We start from the raw sequence: 21,265 nt of genomic DNA on the forward strand, positions 1-21,265 counted from the left end.
TCATATGTCCTACACAAACTGAATCTTATACATGATGATATTTTATTATATCGTCAAATAAGCATTCTCCATATCCAATTCATCCTACACATTTATTCTCAATTGCTAAAGCATTTTAAAAGATTAAATCCATTCGTTTGTGTAAACATTTAAATAGCAAGCATCGTTATGATTGAGTGTATTTAAATTTATTTAAACCCAAACCTAGTCCCTATTTAATGTTCAGGAATCCTAGGCATGTTTCTACGTTCCATCATTCCACATATATGAAAAATACATAATTCAAACATATAAAAATTCACACCAGAAATCAAATCAAAATCATGCATTTTTTAATTTATAACACAAGAACAGATATGACCCAATTTCACAAAAACCTATACTTTAATCCAATTAAACATGCATAATTATTTAATTTTATGTGTTTAGTAAATCCTGGAATTTCCTAGGCATGTACAGAAACACGAATCAAAGGGAAAGAGATAGAAGAAGAACTTGCCTTAAACTTTCGGATTGAAAGTTAAACTTCTTCTTCCTTGATCTTCTCTCTAAAGGGTTTTCTCCTCCTTCCTCCCTCTTTCTCCTTCTCTCTCTAACTCTCTCTCTAGAATATATTACGTGATATATTTTCACTCCTTTTTCAACCTATAGTTGTGTATTTATAGGCTAAATAATAACCCTATTCCTTTTCCCAATCCAAGTCAACTTAATAAAAATAAATAAAAATGAAAATATTAAAAAGGTAACTTAAAATATGTTACGTATATAATCTATGTATATCCTTATTAATTAAATAAAATATATACATTAGATTATTTAGTAATACTAAAGTTACCATAATATTAAAAGGTAACTTAAAACATGTTAAGTATATAATCTATCTGTATTCTCATTAAATAAATAAAATATATACATCAGATTATTTATTTATACTAAAGTTACCATAATATTAAAAAGGTAACTTAAAACATGTTACGTATAAAATATATGTATATCCTTATTATATAAATATATAAAATATATACATCAGATTATTTATTAATACTAAAGTTACTATAATATTAATAAATTACTTTCCTTTTTATATATATGTATATACATATATATCTATATATATACATATACAACTATCCATGGATAATTATTCATACCCATCCAACCTCCTATCCAAGCAGTCCATGGGATCCAATTGGTTGGCCAATTACCACTAACCATAACCATAAAAGAAAAATAAAATAAAATAATAAAAGAAATGAAAACATTTAATTTACAATTAATTAACATTAATCAAATACATCATTTAAGCACACAATCTAATTAAACAAATAATACAAATAACACCTAGACAAAATACAAATAACACATAGATAAGTAACCAATTAATCAAGTAACACTTAATTCAATTAAACACATAAACAATTAGTCAAATAATCAATTAAACAATTAAAAAAAATATAATAAAAATAAATAAATAAATACCGAGACTATCCTTTTAAAATTAGGGGTATTACATTCTTCCCCCCTAATAAAAGGAATTCCGTCCTCGGAATTCGCCCTTACTTTCTTCTATTATGCTTGGAAACTGTGAGCGAAAAACATCATCATATTCCCAAATAGACGCAACCTCACTATAAGGGCTCCACTTAACTCTAATATACCCAGTGGTATACAGAGTTCCTATATTTTAAGAAACACAATAATCATACAATGTGTAGGTCGTATCAAATAACAACGTAATCCTCCTATATCGACAAGGGAATGATCTACATACCTCCAAGTGCCATAGAATATACGCACAAACTCCTATGCACCTAGCGCTAATAATTTGGTAACGCTAATTCAGAGGTGACTGCCTCAATTGCGAAACACAATCGTGTAAAAGTCAATGTAATAAGTAAAATTGACATTTCTCCAAAAATCGTCTTTCTTCCTACATAGAAAACAGAACGAGCAAACTACTCCCCGATAGAAAAACTCTAGTATACGAGTTCAACTATTTACAACATCCTACTGTTGCTTCCCAACCGCGCGCAGTTCAATAGAAAGGGAAGTATCTATTTCCGACATATTTTTAAATGAAGTCAAGGTCTAATTGTACAACCCTTACTTCCATTTCCAACCAACAAATGAGAGGTATGCATTGTGAAAGATACAAAACCTCCAAAGTTGTCACACTAACCTCCTTGTGCCAACAATATCACAGACAAAATTCTGACAAGTGAAGTAAATTCTTCCAACAGTCCATGAAAATCTAGGATATACGCCTCAAACATATCCTTTATGGTCTAATTTAATCTCTCGATTAATTCCCCCGTCTATATTTATGAAGTAGAGCTGCTACTCTAAAATCTTCATAAAGCTCCTTCGAAATAGCACTTTGCATCCACTAATATGGACATCCACATGCTATAACACCACTATCACTGAACTATAAAACTACTATGAAGTTCTAAAATAAGCATCACTCAAATTTATGTCCTCAAGCAATCTTTCTCAATCCACCACTCGGATTCCATATGGAAAATTGAAATTCCAAATCAATGTCGATCATTCCCACCGACTATCACTCCTGTTTAGTTCAACTTCCATATTTGGTATAGGAAGTGGCTAAAGATTCCTATGATATCTAATGATCAACTTTCCACCTTTGTAGCAGGTTTTACACTTAGGGCAATTATAGACACGTCCCTATCCGTACCTGTTCACCAAAACCGATATTTGATGTCGTGATGTACCTTCTAACCGTCTGGGTGTACCAAAAAAAAATTATAAATTTCCATCTCAGTCGCTCGACCGTCATATCACTATTTATAGAAACTACTAACTCCTCCTCCAGTACCTTAAACTCCATCTGAGTAAGGTAACACCTTCTCGAGGGTTAGCTCCGATATTCAAAATTGAACTCCTCAACTACCGTAGTAATAACAAGTGTTATTATTACACCTGCTATAAATGCATCTAATAACTCAACAACTAATCGAAAGATTTAAATATTTTATCATTTGTTAAGAGCATCCACTTCCATAATTGCTTCCACCAGATGGAACTTGATATAAAGTGTGAATTACCACTTCTATCTATCTAAACCATCTCGTGATCCGTTATATTCGTATGAACTGATATCTTACCAGCTCGATCAAAATAGATAAAATGAAACTGATTTAATTTTATCAGTCAACCAATATCCCATCTAGAATCCTGACCCTTGCATCAAATCAGCAATCCCTTAACTAAATCCGTGAAAATGCTCTGTCATTTCCACTTCAATATAGAAAATAGCTGCAAGAATCCAGTGATCTCTGATGGTCCATCTCTACTATTTAATAAATATTAGACTTAGAGAAAAAACACTATATTCCTCTTCCTGCCTGTCCTCCAAACATCTGCTTCATACTGTGAAGCATCATGTTTCTACTAGGGTGAATAAAGTACTAAGAGTTGTGAAACTCAGTCTTTGCATCCTCCATCCAATTTGTCTGCAGAAAGTACTGTTAATCCAGTACCACCAGTTTTCGTCTGTACCCATTATTTAAATTGGAGCATCTTCAAAAGCGAATTCTGCAACTAAATCTATCCACTACTGATCTGTGATAAACTTACCGATATTGAAAGTCAATCGGTAATTCCATTTATCAATAGTCAACTATGACTTTAACTCAACGAAAGTCAACAAACTACGACATTTCCATATATACCATGCACCTCATCTTTATATAGGTGTTTGGTCTTACCATCTTATCTTTGACACACCCTGCTTCTTTAAGACAAGTTAGTGTCAATCCAACTTCTTTGTCTAACTTCAAAAGAATATGAAATCTTTCCATCCTCCACATAAGTCATCAATTTCCTTGCAACAACTATTTGTTGCAAATTGTGACTAAAAAAATAATTCCATATTATTTATGGAAATAAAAATACTTAGCTTCCTCTTCCATGTGCAACACCGGTAAATTCCTCCTAATGACACACCCTCTTGAATAAATTCTTGATTAAGAATTTAGTGCTGAATATTTATTCAGTCTCTTATCCTCACTCGGTGTCATTCCAATAAGTACTTAATCCAGTACTAAATCCTCCTTCCGACTTGGTAACAACTTCTAAAATTTTCAAGAAGATGTTCAGCAAATCCAGCACCTCTGATATATCATCATGGCGTTTTAGTGATCTTTATTTACCACTACCTCACGCATACCGAAACATTAACAATCACCAATATCATGGCATTGTAATATGATACGAATCCACACCTAACGTAAAGTATATCAAATTAATCGTTCTAGATTGTTTGACTCGTAGTGATGGTTTAATTATCCCATCCCAAAACGCACCATAATGACACAATAGATTGGTTAGATTTATGTGTATCTACCAAATCCTATGACCGTATGCTCACAAATTTAGCGTAAATAGCGCTATGACTCCATGTTATTAAAACAATAATTGATTGATCACACACTTATGTCCCCAACTAAACCACATACCAAATCCCGAGTAATTAACAAAAAAAAAATAATAATAAAAAAAATAAAAAATAAATAACATAAAGCACGTATGATAAACACAACAGAACAAAATATACTCCTACTTAGGATATCGTTCTTTCTAGAAAAGAAAGTCTCCTTTGAAATCAACCTTACTAGATTGTTTCAAAATTTCCTTTTATAGTTTTGTAAATAATCATTCAACCTCGAAACATATCCTTTAAAACATAGCTTAAAAGCAACATTTGTTAGTCTAAGCAAATACTAAGGGCTTAACCCTCATCCTCCCTATACACGGAATGTAAACTATCTAACTTGGCTTTATAAAGTGAATTACAACATAATCCATATGCCTTTTTGTATGTGATTTAAAAATTATGTATTTCGTTCTGATAAGAACACATCCGATCCCCAAACTCCTGAACAATACTTCTTATATACCTCTTTTAGAGATGATAAGAAAGCTTAATTATTTGTAGATTGATCAACCCTAATTCTACTAATAACATTCGCTATACTATTAGTAATTCAGATCACCTCGTGCGATCATCCATCTTCAAGATTTAGTACCCTCTCTACTGAATGCACATAAATCTACTCCATTAGGATCCTCTTCGGCTCCTACTCTTCGCTTGTCTCCTTTTTGAGATCAACTGAAGTCGTGTTGGTTCCGATATGCGGTGACCTATCACGTACACCTAAATCATTCCTTGGCTTATACTTTTAAAGTAATGCCAAACGAACCTAAACCGTCAATCCTTAACTCTGCTTTCGGGCAATGAAATCGATAACGTACTCCTTTACTTCTTTGGGTTTTTATTGCTTTCGCCTTGAACCCAATCCTCCTCCTAATGCCAACCATTCTGTAACTACAGAATCTAATTGACATCAGCTCCTCCTAACGAACCGTAAATAGAGTACAACGAATCCTAATATGAGCTCTAAGTTTTAAGAGACGCAACGCGGAAGTCACATAACGAAAGACACTCCTAAGGACACTTGAACCTGGAGTGCTCTGATACCAACTGTGATACCCCCGAATTTCCGAATGTGGGTTGGCCAGGCCCACGCCCGAATACCCGAGGATATCAAAACAAATTGATAATAAACGAACACAGAGTACAAAAGAATAAAGAAGAATAAATAAAATGCTGACAAGAAACTAAAATGATAATCTAATAATAAACCTCATAATATATTTCCATTAATTAATAAACTCTTCTGATAAAACTGATCCTCCAAAATACAACTCGGGAATCCATACTGTGTGGACCCCTAGAAAATCCAAACTAAACAAATGACAGTATTCTAAAACAGGAAACTGAATCATAAAGGAACTCCTATGTAGCATCGGAAGAATGAAGTAGATTGATCCCCGCTCAGCACGAACAACCTCTACTCGTGACGAACACCTGAAAAACAATGGTGGGTCAGGCCCACAAACAAGTTCTACTCTACTACAGTCCAAGCAGAGATCTGATACACGTATACATCCTAGTCAATCCAACAGTAACTAGTAGTCCGTATATATATATATACACACTAAAGGAACCTCACTAGACTATAGGGTTGTCTCAACCTGAATAGTAGGCAACATGCAAAACGCACATATAGTGGGCATGAGTACCTAGACCTACCAGGGTACACAACTACACTATATCTAGCTACACATCCCTGGCGATATACGCACCCTAACCACTGATCCTGAGACTCAAGCTCATATCATGGCACCATACTTATATATATAAAATCTAGTGACCATCCTATCTAGTATAAATTAATCCTCCATAAGTCATTCAACTTGTTCAGCTGACCTGACTTGAATATAAGTAGGACTTAATATTTTAGTTAATCCATTCCCTTATATAATAAATTAATCCTCTATAAGTCATTCAACTTGTTCAGCTGACCTGACTTGAATATAAGTAAGACTTAACATTTTAGTTAATCCATTCCCTTATATAAAATAGGTAGGACTTAACTGATAAGTTAATCCGTCCCTAGAATGCCACCGTCCCATACCGGTGCATTAAACCACACAATCCAACAATTGATGTAATAATTAAAGAAATACATCAAACATTCCAGAAATAACTATGATAATATGATATCAAGTTATCACAGAACATGAATGACTTATTATTTATTTAAGCTCATATATCATATGTCCTACACAAACTGAATCTTATACATGATGATATTTTATTATATCGTCAAATAAGCATTCTCCATATCCAATTCATCCTACACATTTATTCTCAATTGCTAAAGCATTTTAAAAGATTAAATCCATTCGTTTGTGTAAACATTTAAATAGCAAGCATCGTTATGATTGAGTGTATTTAAATTTATTTAAACCCAAACCTAGTCCCTATTTAATGTTCAGGAATCCTAGGCATGTTTCTACGTTCCATCATTCCACATATATGAAAAATACATAATTCAAACATATAAAAATTCACACCAGAAATCAAATCAAAATCATGCATTTTTTAATTTATAACACAAGAACAGATATGACCCAATTTCACAAAAACCTATACTTTAATCCAATTAAACATGCATAATTATTTAATTTTATGTGTTTAGTAAATCCTGGAATTTCCTAGGCATGTACAGAAACACGAATCAAAGGGAAAGAGATAGAAGAAGAACTTGCCTTAAACTTTCGGATTGAAAGTTAAACTTCTTCTTCCTTGATCTTCTCTCTAAAGGGTTTTCTCCTCCTTCCTCCCTCTTTCTCCTTCTCTCTCTAACTCTCTCTCTAGAATATATTACGTGATATATTTTCACTCCTTTTTCAACCTATAGTTGTGTATTTATAGGCTAAATAATAACCCTATTCCTTTTCCCAATCCAAGTCAACTTAATAAAAATAAATAAAAATGAAAATATTAAAAAGGTAACTTAAAATATGTTACGTATATAATCTATGTATATCCTTATTAATTAAATAAAATATATACATTAGATTATTTAGTAATACTAAAGTTACCATAATATTAAAAGGTAACTTAAAACATGTTAAGTATATAATCTATCTGTATTCTCATTAAATAAATAAAATATATACATCAGATTATTTATTTATACTAAAGTTACCATAATATTAAAAAGGTAACTTAAAACATGTTACGTATAAAATATATGTATATCCTTATTATATAAATATATAAAATATATACATCAGATTATTTATTAATACTAAAGTTACTATAATATTAATAAATTACTTTCCTTTTTATATATATGTATATACATATATATCTATATATATACATATACAACTATCCATGGATAATTATTCATACCCATCCAACCTCCTATCCAAGCAGTCCATGGGATCCAATTGGTTGGCCAATTACCACTAACCATAACCATAAAAGAAAAATAAAATAAAATAATAAAAGAAATGAAAACATTTAATTTATAATTAATTAACATTAATCAAATACATCATTTAAGCACACAATCTAATTAAACAAATAATACAAATAACACCTAGACAAAATACAAATAACACATAGATAAGTAACCAATTAATCAAGTAACACTTAATTCAATTAAACACATAAACAATTAGTCAAATAATCAATTAAACAATTAAAAAAAATATAATAAAAATAAATAAATAAATACCGAGACTATCCTTTTAAAATTAGGGGTATTACACACGTCCCTGTGGTACCTGTGCCTGAGGACTGCCAACCTGAACACCTGACTGTTGCACTGACATAGTAAGAGTATCCCTCCTAACTGATCGTGAACCCTGTGAAGACATAGTAGGCTGTGGTGGTGGTGGTCTGAAACATGACTGAACTGTAGCCGATTGTGACGGCCTCTGCTGTGACCCTCTGCCACTAATGGTGCCTGCTCTCTGACTCAGACAATCACGAATCAAGTGACCCTGCTGGCCACACCCATAACAAGCCTTCGGAGCTGACGAAACTGAAGACGATCTCATCGGACAACTGGACTTGTAATGTCCGGGCTGCTGACACTGATAACAAACAACTGCACTCCTGTCAAATCTAGCTGGCATAGGAGTGGTAGGAGCAGATCTTGTAAACTGTTGCCCCTGAAACTGAGATGGACTGCCCCTGTTCCTTTTCCAAGAAGATCCCTCTGAGGATGGCCCTGCACCCCTCTTTTGCTTCAATTGCTCTCTTCTTGCATCATTCTCTCTATTGTCAGCCTCTAGCATCAAAGCCCTTTCCACTGCTTCAGAGTAAACCTTAATAAACTGTGTCGTGATCAACGGCCTTATTCGATGATTAAGACCCGATACAAACTTTCGAGTCTTGTTAGCTTCATCTCTCACCACTTCTGGAGCAAAACGGGAGAGTGAGGTGAACTTGTTTTCATACTCCGCCACTGACATGTTCCCTTGAATAAGATTATGAAACTGGTCTTGTAACTCCCATCTTTTGGAAAGCGGAAAGTACTTTTCATAGAACAGTTCCTTGAACTTGTCCCAACTCATCTCTTCAATCTTGTACTGGTTAGTGATCGACTTCCACCAAACCTTGGCATCCATAGCAAACTTGTAAGTTGCTAGGATGATCTTCAAGTGATCCTCTGTCACATCCATTGAGGTCAACTGAGTTTCGACTTGATCCATGTAGTTGTCGGCTACCATTGGATCCGCACCGCCCTCAAACATAACCGGGATCAGCTGAGAAAACCCCTTAATGATCTTGAGACGCTTCTGAGCTGGAGTCTCCTCAACTCGAACTGTAGGTTGTGGTACCAACTGCGGCTGAGCAACAATCGTTGCCCTCACGACATTTTGCAACAAACGATTAAACTCCAGTGCCACAGAACCTTCACCCACTTCTACAGGTACGGGTGTTTCAACATTCTCTCTTTTTGAGGGAACAGCTCTTGGGGGAATCAAGTCCCTAAGAAGCATGTTCTCATCAACTGGCTCCGCCGAATTGGAGCTAGAGCTCTCACCAACATCACCCCTTGTTGGTCTAGGGCCAACTTCTCTAGGTTCCTCACGCCGTGACATCGTGCTATAAAACGAGAAAACGATTCAGAAACATGACACTAAGGTCCACTGTAGACGACTCAACAAGAATTAATACCGTACAACACTTAGCATGCAAGACTATGCAAGAAACATTTTAACATAAACAAGTAAGCAAGTAAGCACATAGGCAGTTAAGCATGCTCATTTAAATAAGATACCACGTAGCAAGTAGTCAAGTAAGCAACACAAACAACATTCCATGCGACTCTATGTAGGCCTCTACCCGTCGTCCTAAAGGTTTTCGAACCTTGGCTCTGATACCAAATTTGTAACGTCTCAAACTAATACTTTTTAAACAAAAAATAAATTCGGCATGACCTCCCCTAAAAATAGGCCTATCACAACCTGTTTAATTGCATTTTTAACCTGTCACGACTCAAATTCCGAATTCACGGCAATAGTAGATGATAATACACAATCAAATGACCTCGATAATACCTCAAACTAGTATTACTCTCCCCATGCATCAATAAGGTTTACATGTTATCAAATTCACATCCAAAATATTATCAAATACCTTACATTACATAACAAAGTTTTGCAAAATATACATATACACCTTCACACTTTTAGTGCTTTGCAAAAATAATGGGAGATATACAAAAGACACAAAAGTGAGCTTCTAGTATCACTCAAGCTTGAGGTGGGTTGTCGTCCACCGGTTCTTTTCCAAGACCTGAAAAAAAATATATAAATAGTAGGGTGAGCTATATGCTCAGTAGGTGACACTTAAGACACAATTCTTGTGTCCTAGTGAATCCAATCAAAGCATAGGCCAATGGGAGATAGGGATCATACAACATAGGGGATCAAATACAACATACAATTCAATTCCAATTATAAACAATGCAATGCAATGCAATGAAATGCAATGCATGTCAATGACACTCCCCATTTTCATTCTCAAAACCATCACTTTCAAACGTTAATACAGCCCGCCCTTTGGTAACCCCGCCGCGACACGAGAGGAGGATTGGCTAGTGTCCCTGACCCTTGGTAACCCCGCGGCGTCATTATGGGGCCCAGCTAGCTCAACCACACTAAGGCGACTCCCTAGTCCCCTCTAGGCTATATTAACCTCCGGCCCGTTGGTAACCCCGCAGCGACCGGGTTTGTCAAAACCAATTTTTTTTTTTTTTTTTTTCCAAAACATTCATTCCCAAATCCCGCTTTTCATTTCAAGACAACCACTTCCCTTTTTCATGCAACCCAATGAGATGTAGGCTCATGTCATGATCTCAATATAATGACAAATGGGAACTTAGCACAATAATAAATAAGCATGTTCTCATGGCATCATTATAGCATGTTAGTAACCTCAAAAAAAAATGTAAACAACCATCACATAGACATACTTTTCATTCAACCATGTTATACACATTTACATAACTAGCATGTTGTCAATTAAATCATTTTAATCAAAATCAACAACAATTAAACATACTATAACACACATAGAGGAGCATGATTCATTATAGAGCAAGATTCCATGGCTTAAGATGTCCTTACCTCAAAAATGAGCAAACCCTAGAAAATGGGTCCTAAATTTCGAAGTCCAAAGGGTGCACCAAATCTGGAATTGTTGGTATGGATGTGTAGAGCTTGACACAAGCTTCGTTTTGCCTCAAACGGCACCTCAATCCGACAAAAGATGAAGGAGTAATCAACAATGGAAGCTTGAAATGAAAAGAAAAGAAAAAAAAAAAAGACAAGAAGGAGAAGCAGAGGCGTCTGTCGGGAGAGAGAGAGAAAGGGAGAGACCAATTTTGGTCTCACAATTCACTTAAAAAGTGATGTGGGTCCCACTTCTTTTATAATTTCTTTTTCTCATTTCCTTTTTCATTTAAATCACACACCACACACACACAATTATATACAAACATCACAATAACCTTAGTGGAGTCATACCCAAACAACTTCTGAGTATTTCAGGTTTATCAATTTAGCTAAATCTAGCTGGGAACCATTTGTCTGGGTCCATACCATCAGACATTGGCAACCTAAAAAATTTAGTGGAGCTTGATATATCTGAGAATGAGTTGTCTGGTGAAATTTCCAGTAGCCTTGGTAGTTGTACCACCCTCCAAAATCTGTACATGATGGGCAACTTCTTTAATGGATCTATTCCTTTGTCATTAAGTTACTTGAGAGGTCTCCAGGACCTCGATCTTTCTCGTAACAATTTGTCTGAAAGAATTCCCGCATTCTTTGATAAATTCTCCTTGATGAATCTTAATTTATCCTTTAATGATTTCGAGGGTGGGGTACCAATGGGAGGAGTTTTTGCAAACTCTAGTGCTATCTCAGTTGTTGGGAATTATAGGCTTTGTGGAGGTATACCTGACCTTCAACTACCCAAATGCAGCGTCAAAGAATCAAAGACATGGAAAAGGTCTCTTGCTTTCGTGTGGATCTCAATAGCAAGCACACTTCTGGGTGTGATCCTGTTGTCATCTTTCTTGTTCTGTTGGCTTAAAAAGACAAGAAAGCCTCAACCTTCCGGATCAGTGTTGAAAGAATCTTTAGTTCAAGTGTCTTATGATAGACTCCTCAAAGCAACCGACGGGTTTTCTTCAGCAAATTTGGTTGGTGTGGGTGGTTATGGCTGTGTCTATAAAGGAACACTAAACCAAGATGATTCAATTGTTGCAATCAAAGTTTTAAACCTTCAACATGGAGGAGCTTCCAAGAGTTTCACTGCCGAGTGTGAAGCAATGAGAAATATTCGACATCGAAATTTGGTAAAGGTCATAACTTCTTGTTCAGGCATAGATTTTCAAGGTAACGATTTCAAAGCTCTAGTTTACAAGTTCATGCCCAACGGGAGTCTAGAGAGGTGGTTGCATTTGAGTCCAGAAACAAGTAATGGACAGAATGAGATGCAAAGCCTAAAAATGCTTCAAAGAATAAACATTGCAATTGATGTGGCATGTGCACTAGAATATTTACACCACTATTGTGAAATTCCAATCATTCATTGTGATCTAAAACCAAGCAACATCCTACTTGACGGTGACATGGTTGCTCATGTTGGAGATTTTGGGCTGGCAAGGTTTCTTCGACAATTCGAAATTCCAAATCAAAGCAGCACAATTGGAGTAGGGGAAACTGTTGGCTATACTGCTCCAGGTAATCACTGTACATAACTATTTCTTTTTATCTATATTTGTTTCCTTATTCCTTTTTATCTATATTTATTTCTTCTAGGATTACATTAAAATTGCATCAGTAAATCTATAACTTCTCGGGATTAAGTATTGAAACCTGGTTAGGATAATACAATTTATTGCCTGGTTCATTCACCAATAAAGAGTGGATCATGCTGGGTTTTTTTCTTTTCATGTTGAGATTTTTAACTTTCGTGAATGGCAGAGTATGGCTTGGGAAGCAAGGTGTCAACAAAAGGGGATGTATATAGTTACGGAATCTTGGTGTTGGAGATGATGACAGGGAAGAAACCTGTAGACAGTATGTTCAAGGAAGGCCTAAATCTTCATAACTTTGCTAGGATGGCTTTCCAAGACCATGTTATGGAGATCGTAGATCCAATGCTTCTAAAGTTGATGAAGAAGAGGCATCAGAAGTGCCCAATAGAAATCAGATTTCAAGAGAATCAAGAAATGACAACAGAAAGGAGTGTTTGATTTCCATGATCAAGATCGGAGTTGCGTACGCCATGGAATCACCACAGGATCGAATGGACATAACCAATGTCGTCCGTGAGCTGAATTTGATAAAAAAACATTCTTCGAGGCACTCAAAGAGGACAAAATGCACAATCGTAAGAGTCAAAACTCAAACTTAATTACATGCATGCTTTATTGGTTGAACTCCTCATTATTCAATTAACACAATTTGATGTTTTAAGTGCATATTGATATTACATTTTAAGATCTTGAAACTCGTAAGTCATTTTGATAAAGGTTTATGCATTTCCTTGACATTTCTCGGCTTTTCTCTTCTTCTTTTTCTTTAACATTTTACAGGGTCATCATGTCTGAAAGCAGAGAAGAAACAGCCCAAACTCATGTTTGAGAAGCAATTCGAAAATGGCTGTTATTGCAGTACATAGAAGTCTTGTGCACTGGACTCATATATGTATATCTACTTCAATTCCATAAAACTTTTAATAGCCATATTTCTTGTATTTTGAATCTTCTGTATTTCAATTGCATAAAATGTTCATGGACTTGGTTCCAAGAACTTGTCCTTGTACCGTTTGTACTTCAATTGCATATAATGTTTCTTGATTTCATACCTATATTTATCCTCAGTAATTAAATTATAAGTGTGTGTGTGTGACAGAGAGAGAGTCTGTTTCATGTACCTCATATGACTTTTTCTGCGAGCACAGGTCTTCTGTTCTGAGTTCCAAGTCCGAGAGAATAGAAAAAGTGTGTTGCAATTCTCCAATGAGACTCTTATTTCCAGTACCATTATAGATCGGAAGTACTCCTGGTTTGCGTTAACCAACCCCATTATATATGTGTCAGAACAAATGTCCGAAAACCAATATCATAGTTAAGAAACAAGACAGAAAAATAAACATACACCACATAAGACACAATGATTTACCTAATTTGGCATAGCATTTTGCTATGCGACAGCAGATGTTTCAACCCCAAACCCTTTGGGCTTGCTTGGTTCAGAGTGAAAACAGTTCTTTAAAAACAAATCTTGTTTTTTTTATTTTTTATTTTTTTTATAACTGAATTTTCAAAAAATGACAACCAAATAATTATTTTTATATTTTAAGCTCTTTCAAATCAAAAAACTGAATCAAGCAGTCTCTCACATTTTCTAAAACGGTTGTCGTGTTCTCTCATACCAAACCATAAACTCTAAACACCCTTACATAGTGAGACGAACAGAGGAAGAGAGAACTTCAAAGCTGATAAGCACATCATGTGAAGGGTGCCGGGAGAAGAGAGGGATTGGCGTGAGATTAAAACATTGGTAAAGGTAGTGGAAGTTCTCAGAAATTGACTAGCGTATCTACTTAGCTAATTTTAGTGGGAGTGATCCAGATAGAGTTGTTTGTGGCCGATTCTTCCAAAACTTCTAACCTAATTGAGGATTGGCAATCTATCAGACGTAAGGAAGACTTAGATTAGGTCCTGTCAATCAAAACAACGAACATCTTTGATTGCATGTCGAGTTATGATTGGTTGGGACCATGTAAAAAACTTTCCATTAAAAATAACATTTTCTGACTAATTTTTAACAACAGAAAGTCTTTCAAGTGGGAAGACTGACTTTGGAAAGGGAAGAGAAAGACTTTAGAAGTGACAAAAAGAAGACTTTGGAAAGAGCATCTCTCCAAAGTCTGCTGTAATTTGTCAACACATCAAATCTATTTTGTTTATTTTTCAATACACATTTATTTTGTTTTTCAAAACACTAAATATGGTTGAAATAAATAAATTTAATACCTTGAAAACAGATTTAATTATGTTGAAAACTATGCTGTAACTGCAAGGATCTAGAATCCTGATTAGGTTTATGAAGTTCATGTGGCTCAATCCAAGTCAATAGGTTTATATTTTAAAGATTAATAAAGTTTTTAAGTAAAAGAATAAACTAGTCAATTCACATGATGTCATATGACAATGTCAAAGACAAAACCTAAGGGGTGACGTAAGATTGTAAGAAGTATCAAAAGTCAAACTCCACAGATATATTTGTAATTAAGGTTAACCTGAGAAAATGTAATTGTAATTTATCCTAATTTACAAGTGAGAATTCTTTATTTCACTATTGTAGTTCCTGTCCTTTGTAGCTTATAGGATTCTTTAGTTAATAAAATTCCTTGGAGATTAAACCCTCAACACATCCTAATATATTTCCATTGTGCTGAACTGATCCATCAAATTTATCTTCCAAATGAGACAATGCAGCATAAGCTGGTTACAACTTGTCATGAGTGCAACATTAATTGATTTATTTTGAATTCTTTGGGACCATAGACCCCGGTTTCTCTAATGTTTATGGGACGCGTTCACCTATTGAACGACTTTTTTAATTCATTATTACTTATCAAAAAAAAAAAGGTGGTTACAACTTGAAATCCATACACCAAGAGGGAAGAAGGGAATGGGGTAGCAACTTTAAATCCAATGCCATAAGACGTTAACGTCAAACCATGACAAATACTTATTCTGTCTCAGTAATGCCTTAGTGCTGAAATTGAAAATTGACAGTTGCAATTGTCATAATAATTGCTCAAATTGGTGACTACATTAATTCCAAGTAAAAGTTTGTCATCAATCATTTTTTTTTCATAGTTAATTTGGCAGATGCACGTTGGCCGGCCACAAGGTGTAACTTCAAATGTCAATGAAATGCCAACACAACTTAAAAAATAAATTATTTAACAGCCGTCATCTGAGACCAAGCTAAGCACGCACACATACATATTCAATTCTCTGGGCAATGCTAGCATCAAAAGGTTATTCAATCAATCAAACACCATGACAAATCTGAGTACACACAAATCAAGGCCACGGAAAGCCACTCTTTCGGAAATGAGTCTAATGCCTCTCGGCTCCTTCAGACTAGGAACACTATTTCTAGTGTTAACCACATTACTGCATATGATCATAAGTATCCTCCCCAATGCCACTGCCAGTACTAGTAGCTTTAATGTAGACGAGACAGATCGTCTTGCCTTGCTGGAGTTCCAGTCAAACATGAGCTCGAGGAATGATTCTTCCCATTTCTGCGAGTGGGAAGGTGTTACATGCGGTCATCGCCATAGAAGAGTCACCACATTAAATGTGTCATCCAAAGGCTTGGCGTTGCCTCCTTATGTACGAAACTTAAGCTTCCTTCGGGACCTAACGCTCTACAACAACACCCTTCAAGGTGAAATCCCTCCTCAACTTGGTCAATTGTTCAGGCAGCAGAGATTGTTCCTCAACAACAACAGCATTGAAGAAGAAATCCCAGCTAACCTATCAAACTGCTTTAGCCTCACATACCTTCGTGTAGACTATAATAGCCTAGTTGGGAAACTAACACAAGAACTTGGTTCACTGTCCAAGCTCAAACTTCTTGTCATTCATGTTAACTATTTAACGGGCGAGATCCCTCCTTCCATTACCAATCTTACTTCTCTAGAAAGTCTCTCTGCCTTTCAAAATCGCTTCATGGGAAATATTCCAGATGCTTTGGGTCAATTGAAACAAATAAGCGGAATTGGGTTATGTCACAATAATTTCTCTGGTATGATACCTACTTCAATGTATAATCTATCCTTGTTTACTATTATTTCTTTGTGTGAAAATCAACTTCAAGGTAGTCTTCCTCCGAGCTTTGGTTTGATGCTACCGCATCTCCAAATACTTCAATTATTGGGTAACCAATTTTCCGGACCTCTTCCATTCTCATTGTCCAATTGTCCAAATCTAGATTGGCTTGAACTGTCGGAAAAAAACGTTCAATGGTAAAATAACAGTTGATTTTGGAGTCTTCCAAGTATCTCTGGCGATTCAATCTTGAAAGAAATTATTTTGAACGTGGAGAACCTGATGAACTAAGCGTCATTGGTTCCATGACCAACTGTAGCAATTTGGAAATATTTGCTATAGCAAATAACCAATTAAGAGGGATATTACCAAACTCTGTGGGCAATCTCACTAAACAACTTCTTGGGCTATCGCTTGGTGGGAATTTTATACATGGAAACCTCCCTTCAGCCATATTTAACCTTATCAACCTGAATTTCTTAGGCCTAGACTATAACGAATTCACGGGTAATATTCCAGCTAATATTGGTAATCTTCAAAATTTAAAACAATTGAATCTTGGAATAAACAACTTCTCTGGAGAAATTTCATATTATATTGGAAACTTGTCATTGTTGATCGAGCTTTACATGCAGGATAACAGACTAGAGGGAAATATTCCCTCAAGTCTTCGAAACTGCAAAAATTTAATAAACCTAGACCTTTCTCAAAATAACCTTAGTGGAACCATACCCAAACAACTTATTAGAATTTCAGGTTTATCAATTTCGCTAAATCTAGCTCAGAACCATTTGTTTGGGTCCCTACCTTCAGACATTGTCAACCTAAAAAATTTAGTGGAATTGGAAATATCTGAGAATGAGTTGTCCGATGAAATTCCAAGTAGCCTCGGTAGTTGTACCAGCCTCCAAAATCTATATATGATGGGGAACTTCTTTAATGGATCTATTCCTTTTTCATTGAGTTACTTGAGAGGCCACCAGAATTTCAATCTTTCTCATAACAATTTGTCTGGAAGAATTCCTGCATCCTTTGATCAATTTTCCTTGAAGAATTTTAATTTATCCTTCAATGATTTCGAGGGTGAGGTACCAATTGGAGGAGTTTTCGCAAACGCTAGTGCTATCTCAGTTGTTGGAAATAATAGGCTTTGCGGGGGTATACCTGATCTACAACTACCCAAATGCATCATCAAAGAATCGAAGAAATGGAAAAGGTCTCTTACTTTCATATTAGTCTCAATAGCTAGCACACTTTTGGGTATGATCATGTTGCCGTCTTTCTTGTTTTGTTGGCTTAAAAAAACAAGAAAGGCTCAACCTTCTAGTTCACTGTTGAAAGAATCTTTAGTGCGTGTCTTATGATAGACTCCTCAAAGCAACTGATGGGTTTTCTTCAGCAAATTTGGTTGGTGTGGGTAGTTATGGCTCTGTCTAAAAAGGAATAATTAATCAAGACGATGCGTTTGTTGCAATCAAAGTATTAAACCTTCAACATCGAAGAGCTTACAAGAGTTTCACCGTTGAGTGTGAAGCAGTGAGAAATATTCGACATCAGAATTTGGTAAAGGACATAACTTCCTGTTCAAGCATAGATTTTCAAGGTAATGATTTTTTTTTTTTTTTCCTAAATGGAGGAAATTTTTCATAAATATAAACAATAGAATACAGAAAACTCATAGGGGCATACCCCTATCCAATACAACCAAAAGGAAACACCAAACAAACAAGCCTAATATAACCTATATCTAGGAAAGCAACAAAATTCAAAGACCCCTACTTCCCATAATAGAAACTGAGAACACCAAAAAGATTGAAAAAATCCATTTAAAATCTGATTGATCTTGCAACCAACCCTTGAAACGAGGCATGACTACCCTTGACAGCAGCTACCGCCGGACACTCCAACACAGAAAATTCAAACAGCAGAACAGGATAGCAAAAAAAATCCATCAACTCAAAACAATACTAAATCCCCTTCTGAAAAAGAGTTCAATAACTCACACGGATAGCAACATAACCAGCAACTCAAAACAAAGCTTACACAATATCCTGAAGTGAAAACTCCAAGACATCTAGCAACTCCCATAATGATTTCAAAGCTCTAGTTTACGAGTTGATGCCCAACGGGAGTCTAGAGACGTGGTTGCATTCGGGTTCAGAAACAAGTAATGGACAGAATGAGATGCAAAGCCTAAACATGCTTCAAAGAACAAACATTGCAATTGATGTGGCTTGTGCAGTAGAATATTTACACAACTATTGCGAAATTCCAATCATTCATTGTGATTTAAAACCAAGCAACATCCTACTTGACAGTGACATGGTTGCTCATGTTGGAGATTTTGGGCTGGCAAGGTTTCTTCAACAACTCGAAATTCCAAATCAAAGCAGTACACTTGGGGTAAGGGGGATTGTTGGCTATACCGCTCCAGGTAAACACTGTACATTACTATTTCCTTTTATCTATATTTGTTTGCTCTAGGATTAAATTAAAATTGCATCAATATTCAACACAATAACTTGTTGGGATTAAATATTGAAACCTGGTTAGGATCCATGTTTTGGATGGTATTATCTAAATTCTGTGATAATACTATTTAATGCCTGGTCCATTTATCAAAAAAAAGAGAATAATGCTGGGTTTAATTCCTTCCATTTCGTGTAATTTAACATTTGTGAATGACAGAGTATGGCTTGGGAAGCGCGGTGTCAACAAAAGGGGGTGTATATAGTTATGGAATCTTGGTGTTGGAGATGATGACGGGGAAGAAACCTGTTGACAGTATGTTTGTGGAAGGCCTTAACCTTCACAACTTTGCTAGGATGGGTTTCCCAGACCGTGTTATGGAGATCATTGACCCAATGCTTCTAAACGTAGATGAAGAAGAGGCATCAGAAGTGCCGAATAGAAATCAGATTCCAAGAGAATCAAGAAATGACAGCAGAAAGGAGTGCTTGATTTCCATGATCAAGATCAGAGTTGCATGCTCCATGGAATCACCAGAGGATCAAATTGACATAACTGATGCCATTCGTAAGCTGAATGTGGTCGAGAAAATTCTTCAATGCACTCGAAGAGGTCCTAATGCATAATATATGGTAAGAGTCAAAACTCAAACTTAATTACATGCATGCTATTATCGGTTGAACTCCTCATTATTCAATTAAATTGACTAAAAACACAATTCGATGTTTTAAGTGCATATTGATAATTGATATTACACTTTTAGATCTCGAAACTCGCAAGTCATTTTGATAGAGGTTGTGTATTTCCTTGACATTTATCGGCTCTTCTCTTTTTGTTTCTTTAACATTTTACAGGGCCATGGCGTTTGAAAGCAGAGAAAAAACAGCCCAAACTCACGTCTGAGAAGGAACTCGAAAATGGCTTTTATTGCAGTACATAGCAGCCTTGTGTACTGAACTCATATATGTATATCTACTTCAATTCCATAAAACGTTTAACAGCCACATTTCTTGAATTTTGTATCTTCTGCTTTTGAATTGCACAAAATGTTTCTGGACTTGGTTCCAAGAACTTGTCTTTGTAATTTTTGTACTTCTGTTGCATATAATTTTTCTCGAATTCATACCTATATCTATTTAATTACTGAGGATATAAAGTATGACAGAGTGTGTGTCTGTGAGAGAGTGAGTGCTTCAAGTACCTCGTACAGCTTTCTGCGAATCGATTAGAAAAAAGGGTTTTGCAATGCTCCAGTGAGACTCTTCTACCATGCGCCTTAGGTCTGTGTTCAGATCTCGCCAAAACTGAGACGATCGCACAGAACATCAACAACACAAGATAAATCCCCAATCCAGAGTTCTCTAGTTTTACCTGAGCACTGCCATCAAACGCCCCAAAATGAAGATCACAATTAAGAAAAGCAACAAAAAATAAAATGGAAAGATTTGCCTAATTTTTGTGTGAAGTATTTAGCAGATTACAAATTTCAACCCTAAACCTTTGGGCGTTCTTGGGCCAACGTTCTCAAAAACTCACGCACACAAAGGATAACTGAACTACGAAAATAAACACCCACAGGCGTTTGGTTTAGTTTCATAAAGTAGTTCTCACCAACTCATAAAATCATTTCTTTTCTATTTTTACTTTTATGAAAATACGAAGTTGTTTTAAGAAAACTAAACCAAGCATCTTTTATAATTAAGTTTATTTATTCAATTATCTAAATAAACAGATTTAAAATTTGTAAATATTTTTAATAAAGAATTTATTCATCTAGTATTTTATTCATTTGTTTATCATAGGGTATATGTCTCTCGAGAGAGCCATGTTTTCAACATCACTTGTAGAAAGAGAACTAGAGCCATGTTTTCAACGTCACTGATAGAAACACGATAGATGGAGTGGACAAGAGGCTCCAAAATTTTAAAATTAAAATTATAAATATTTTTTAATATTATTAAATTCTAATAAATACAAAATTTTATATTAGTCTCCAAAAATTTATATCTTAAAATAATCTTTTTTTCTCTTTT

The 21,265-nt window shown here is 35.3% G+C and overlaps 2 protein-coding genes across 4 annotated transcripts; one reads left to right on the forward strand and one right to left on the reverse strand.

Moving 5' to 3' along the window:
- Positions 1-7,703: 7,703 nt before the first annotated feature.
- On the reverse strand, positions 7,704-20,924 carry LOC132270807 (uncharacterized). Of its 3 annotated transcripts, none has more exons than XM_059772011.1 (4): positions 20,714-20,924; positions 20,434-20,610; positions 13,844-13,971; positions 7,733-9,499 (listed from the first exon to the last, which is right to left on the reverse strand). In XM_059772011.1, the coding sequence occupies exons 3-4, from the start codon at positions 13,951-13,953 to the stop codon at positions 8,149-8,151; spliced, it is 1,461 nt and encodes a 486-aa protein (XP_059627994.1). In that variant the 5' UTR covers positions 13,954-13,971; positions 20,434-20,610; positions 20,714-20,924; the 3' UTR covers positions 7,733-8,148. The 3 variants fall into 3 exon arrangements, with proteins under 3 accessions (XP_059627995.1, XP_059627994.1, XP_059627993.1); XM_059772010.1 differs by having other exon boundaries at positions 20,731-20,920; XM_059772012.1 differs by lacking the exons at positions 20,434-20,610; positions 20,714-20,924 and adding an exon at positions 11,026-11,151 and having other exon boundaries at positions 7,704-9,499; positions 13,844-13,972.
- LOC132269873 (receptor kinase-like protein Xa21) lies at positions 16,041-18,200 on the forward strand. Its single transcript, XM_059771106.1, has 3 exons — positions 16,041-16,960; positions 17,083-17,979; positions 18,131-18,200. The coding sequence occupies exons 1-3, from the start codon at positions 16,041-16,043 to the stop codon at positions 18,198-18,200; spliced, it is 1,887 nt and encodes a 628-aa protein (XP_059627089.1).
- Positions 20,925-21,265: the final 341 nt, after the last annotated feature.

Source organism: Cornus florida, unplaced genomic scaffold (assembly GCF_030987335.1).
Source record: "Cornus florida cultivar Cherokee Brave unplaced genomic scaffold, ASM3098733v1 CherokeeBrave_3.0.0_Hap2_Chr08, whole genome shotgun sequence".
NCBI classification, from domain to species: Eukaryota; Viridiplantae; Streptophyta; class Magnoliopsida; order Cornales; family Cornaceae; genus Cornus; species Cornus florida.

Coding starts and splice junctions, on each gene's coding strand:
- LOC132269873 (XM_059771106.1), top strand. CDS start 16,041: ATGAGTCTAATGCCTCTCGGCTCCTTCAGACTAGGAACACTATTTCTA. Junction 16,961..17,082: donor TCGGAAAAAAACGTTCAATG/GTAAAATAACAG, acceptor GACCAACTGTAG/CAATTTGGAAATATTTGCTA. Junction 17,980..18,130: donor GAATCGAAGAAATGGAAAAG/GTCTCTTACTTT, acceptor GTCTTATGATAG/ACTCCTCAAAGCAACTGATG.
- LOC132270807 (XM_059772011.1), bottom strand. CDS start 13,953: ATGGTACTGGAAATAAGAGTCTCATTGGAGAATTGCAACACACTTTTT. Junction 9,500..13,843: donor CGCAGAAAAAGTCATATGAG/GTACATGAAACA, acceptor CTCGTTTTATAG/CACGATGTCACGGCGTGAGG.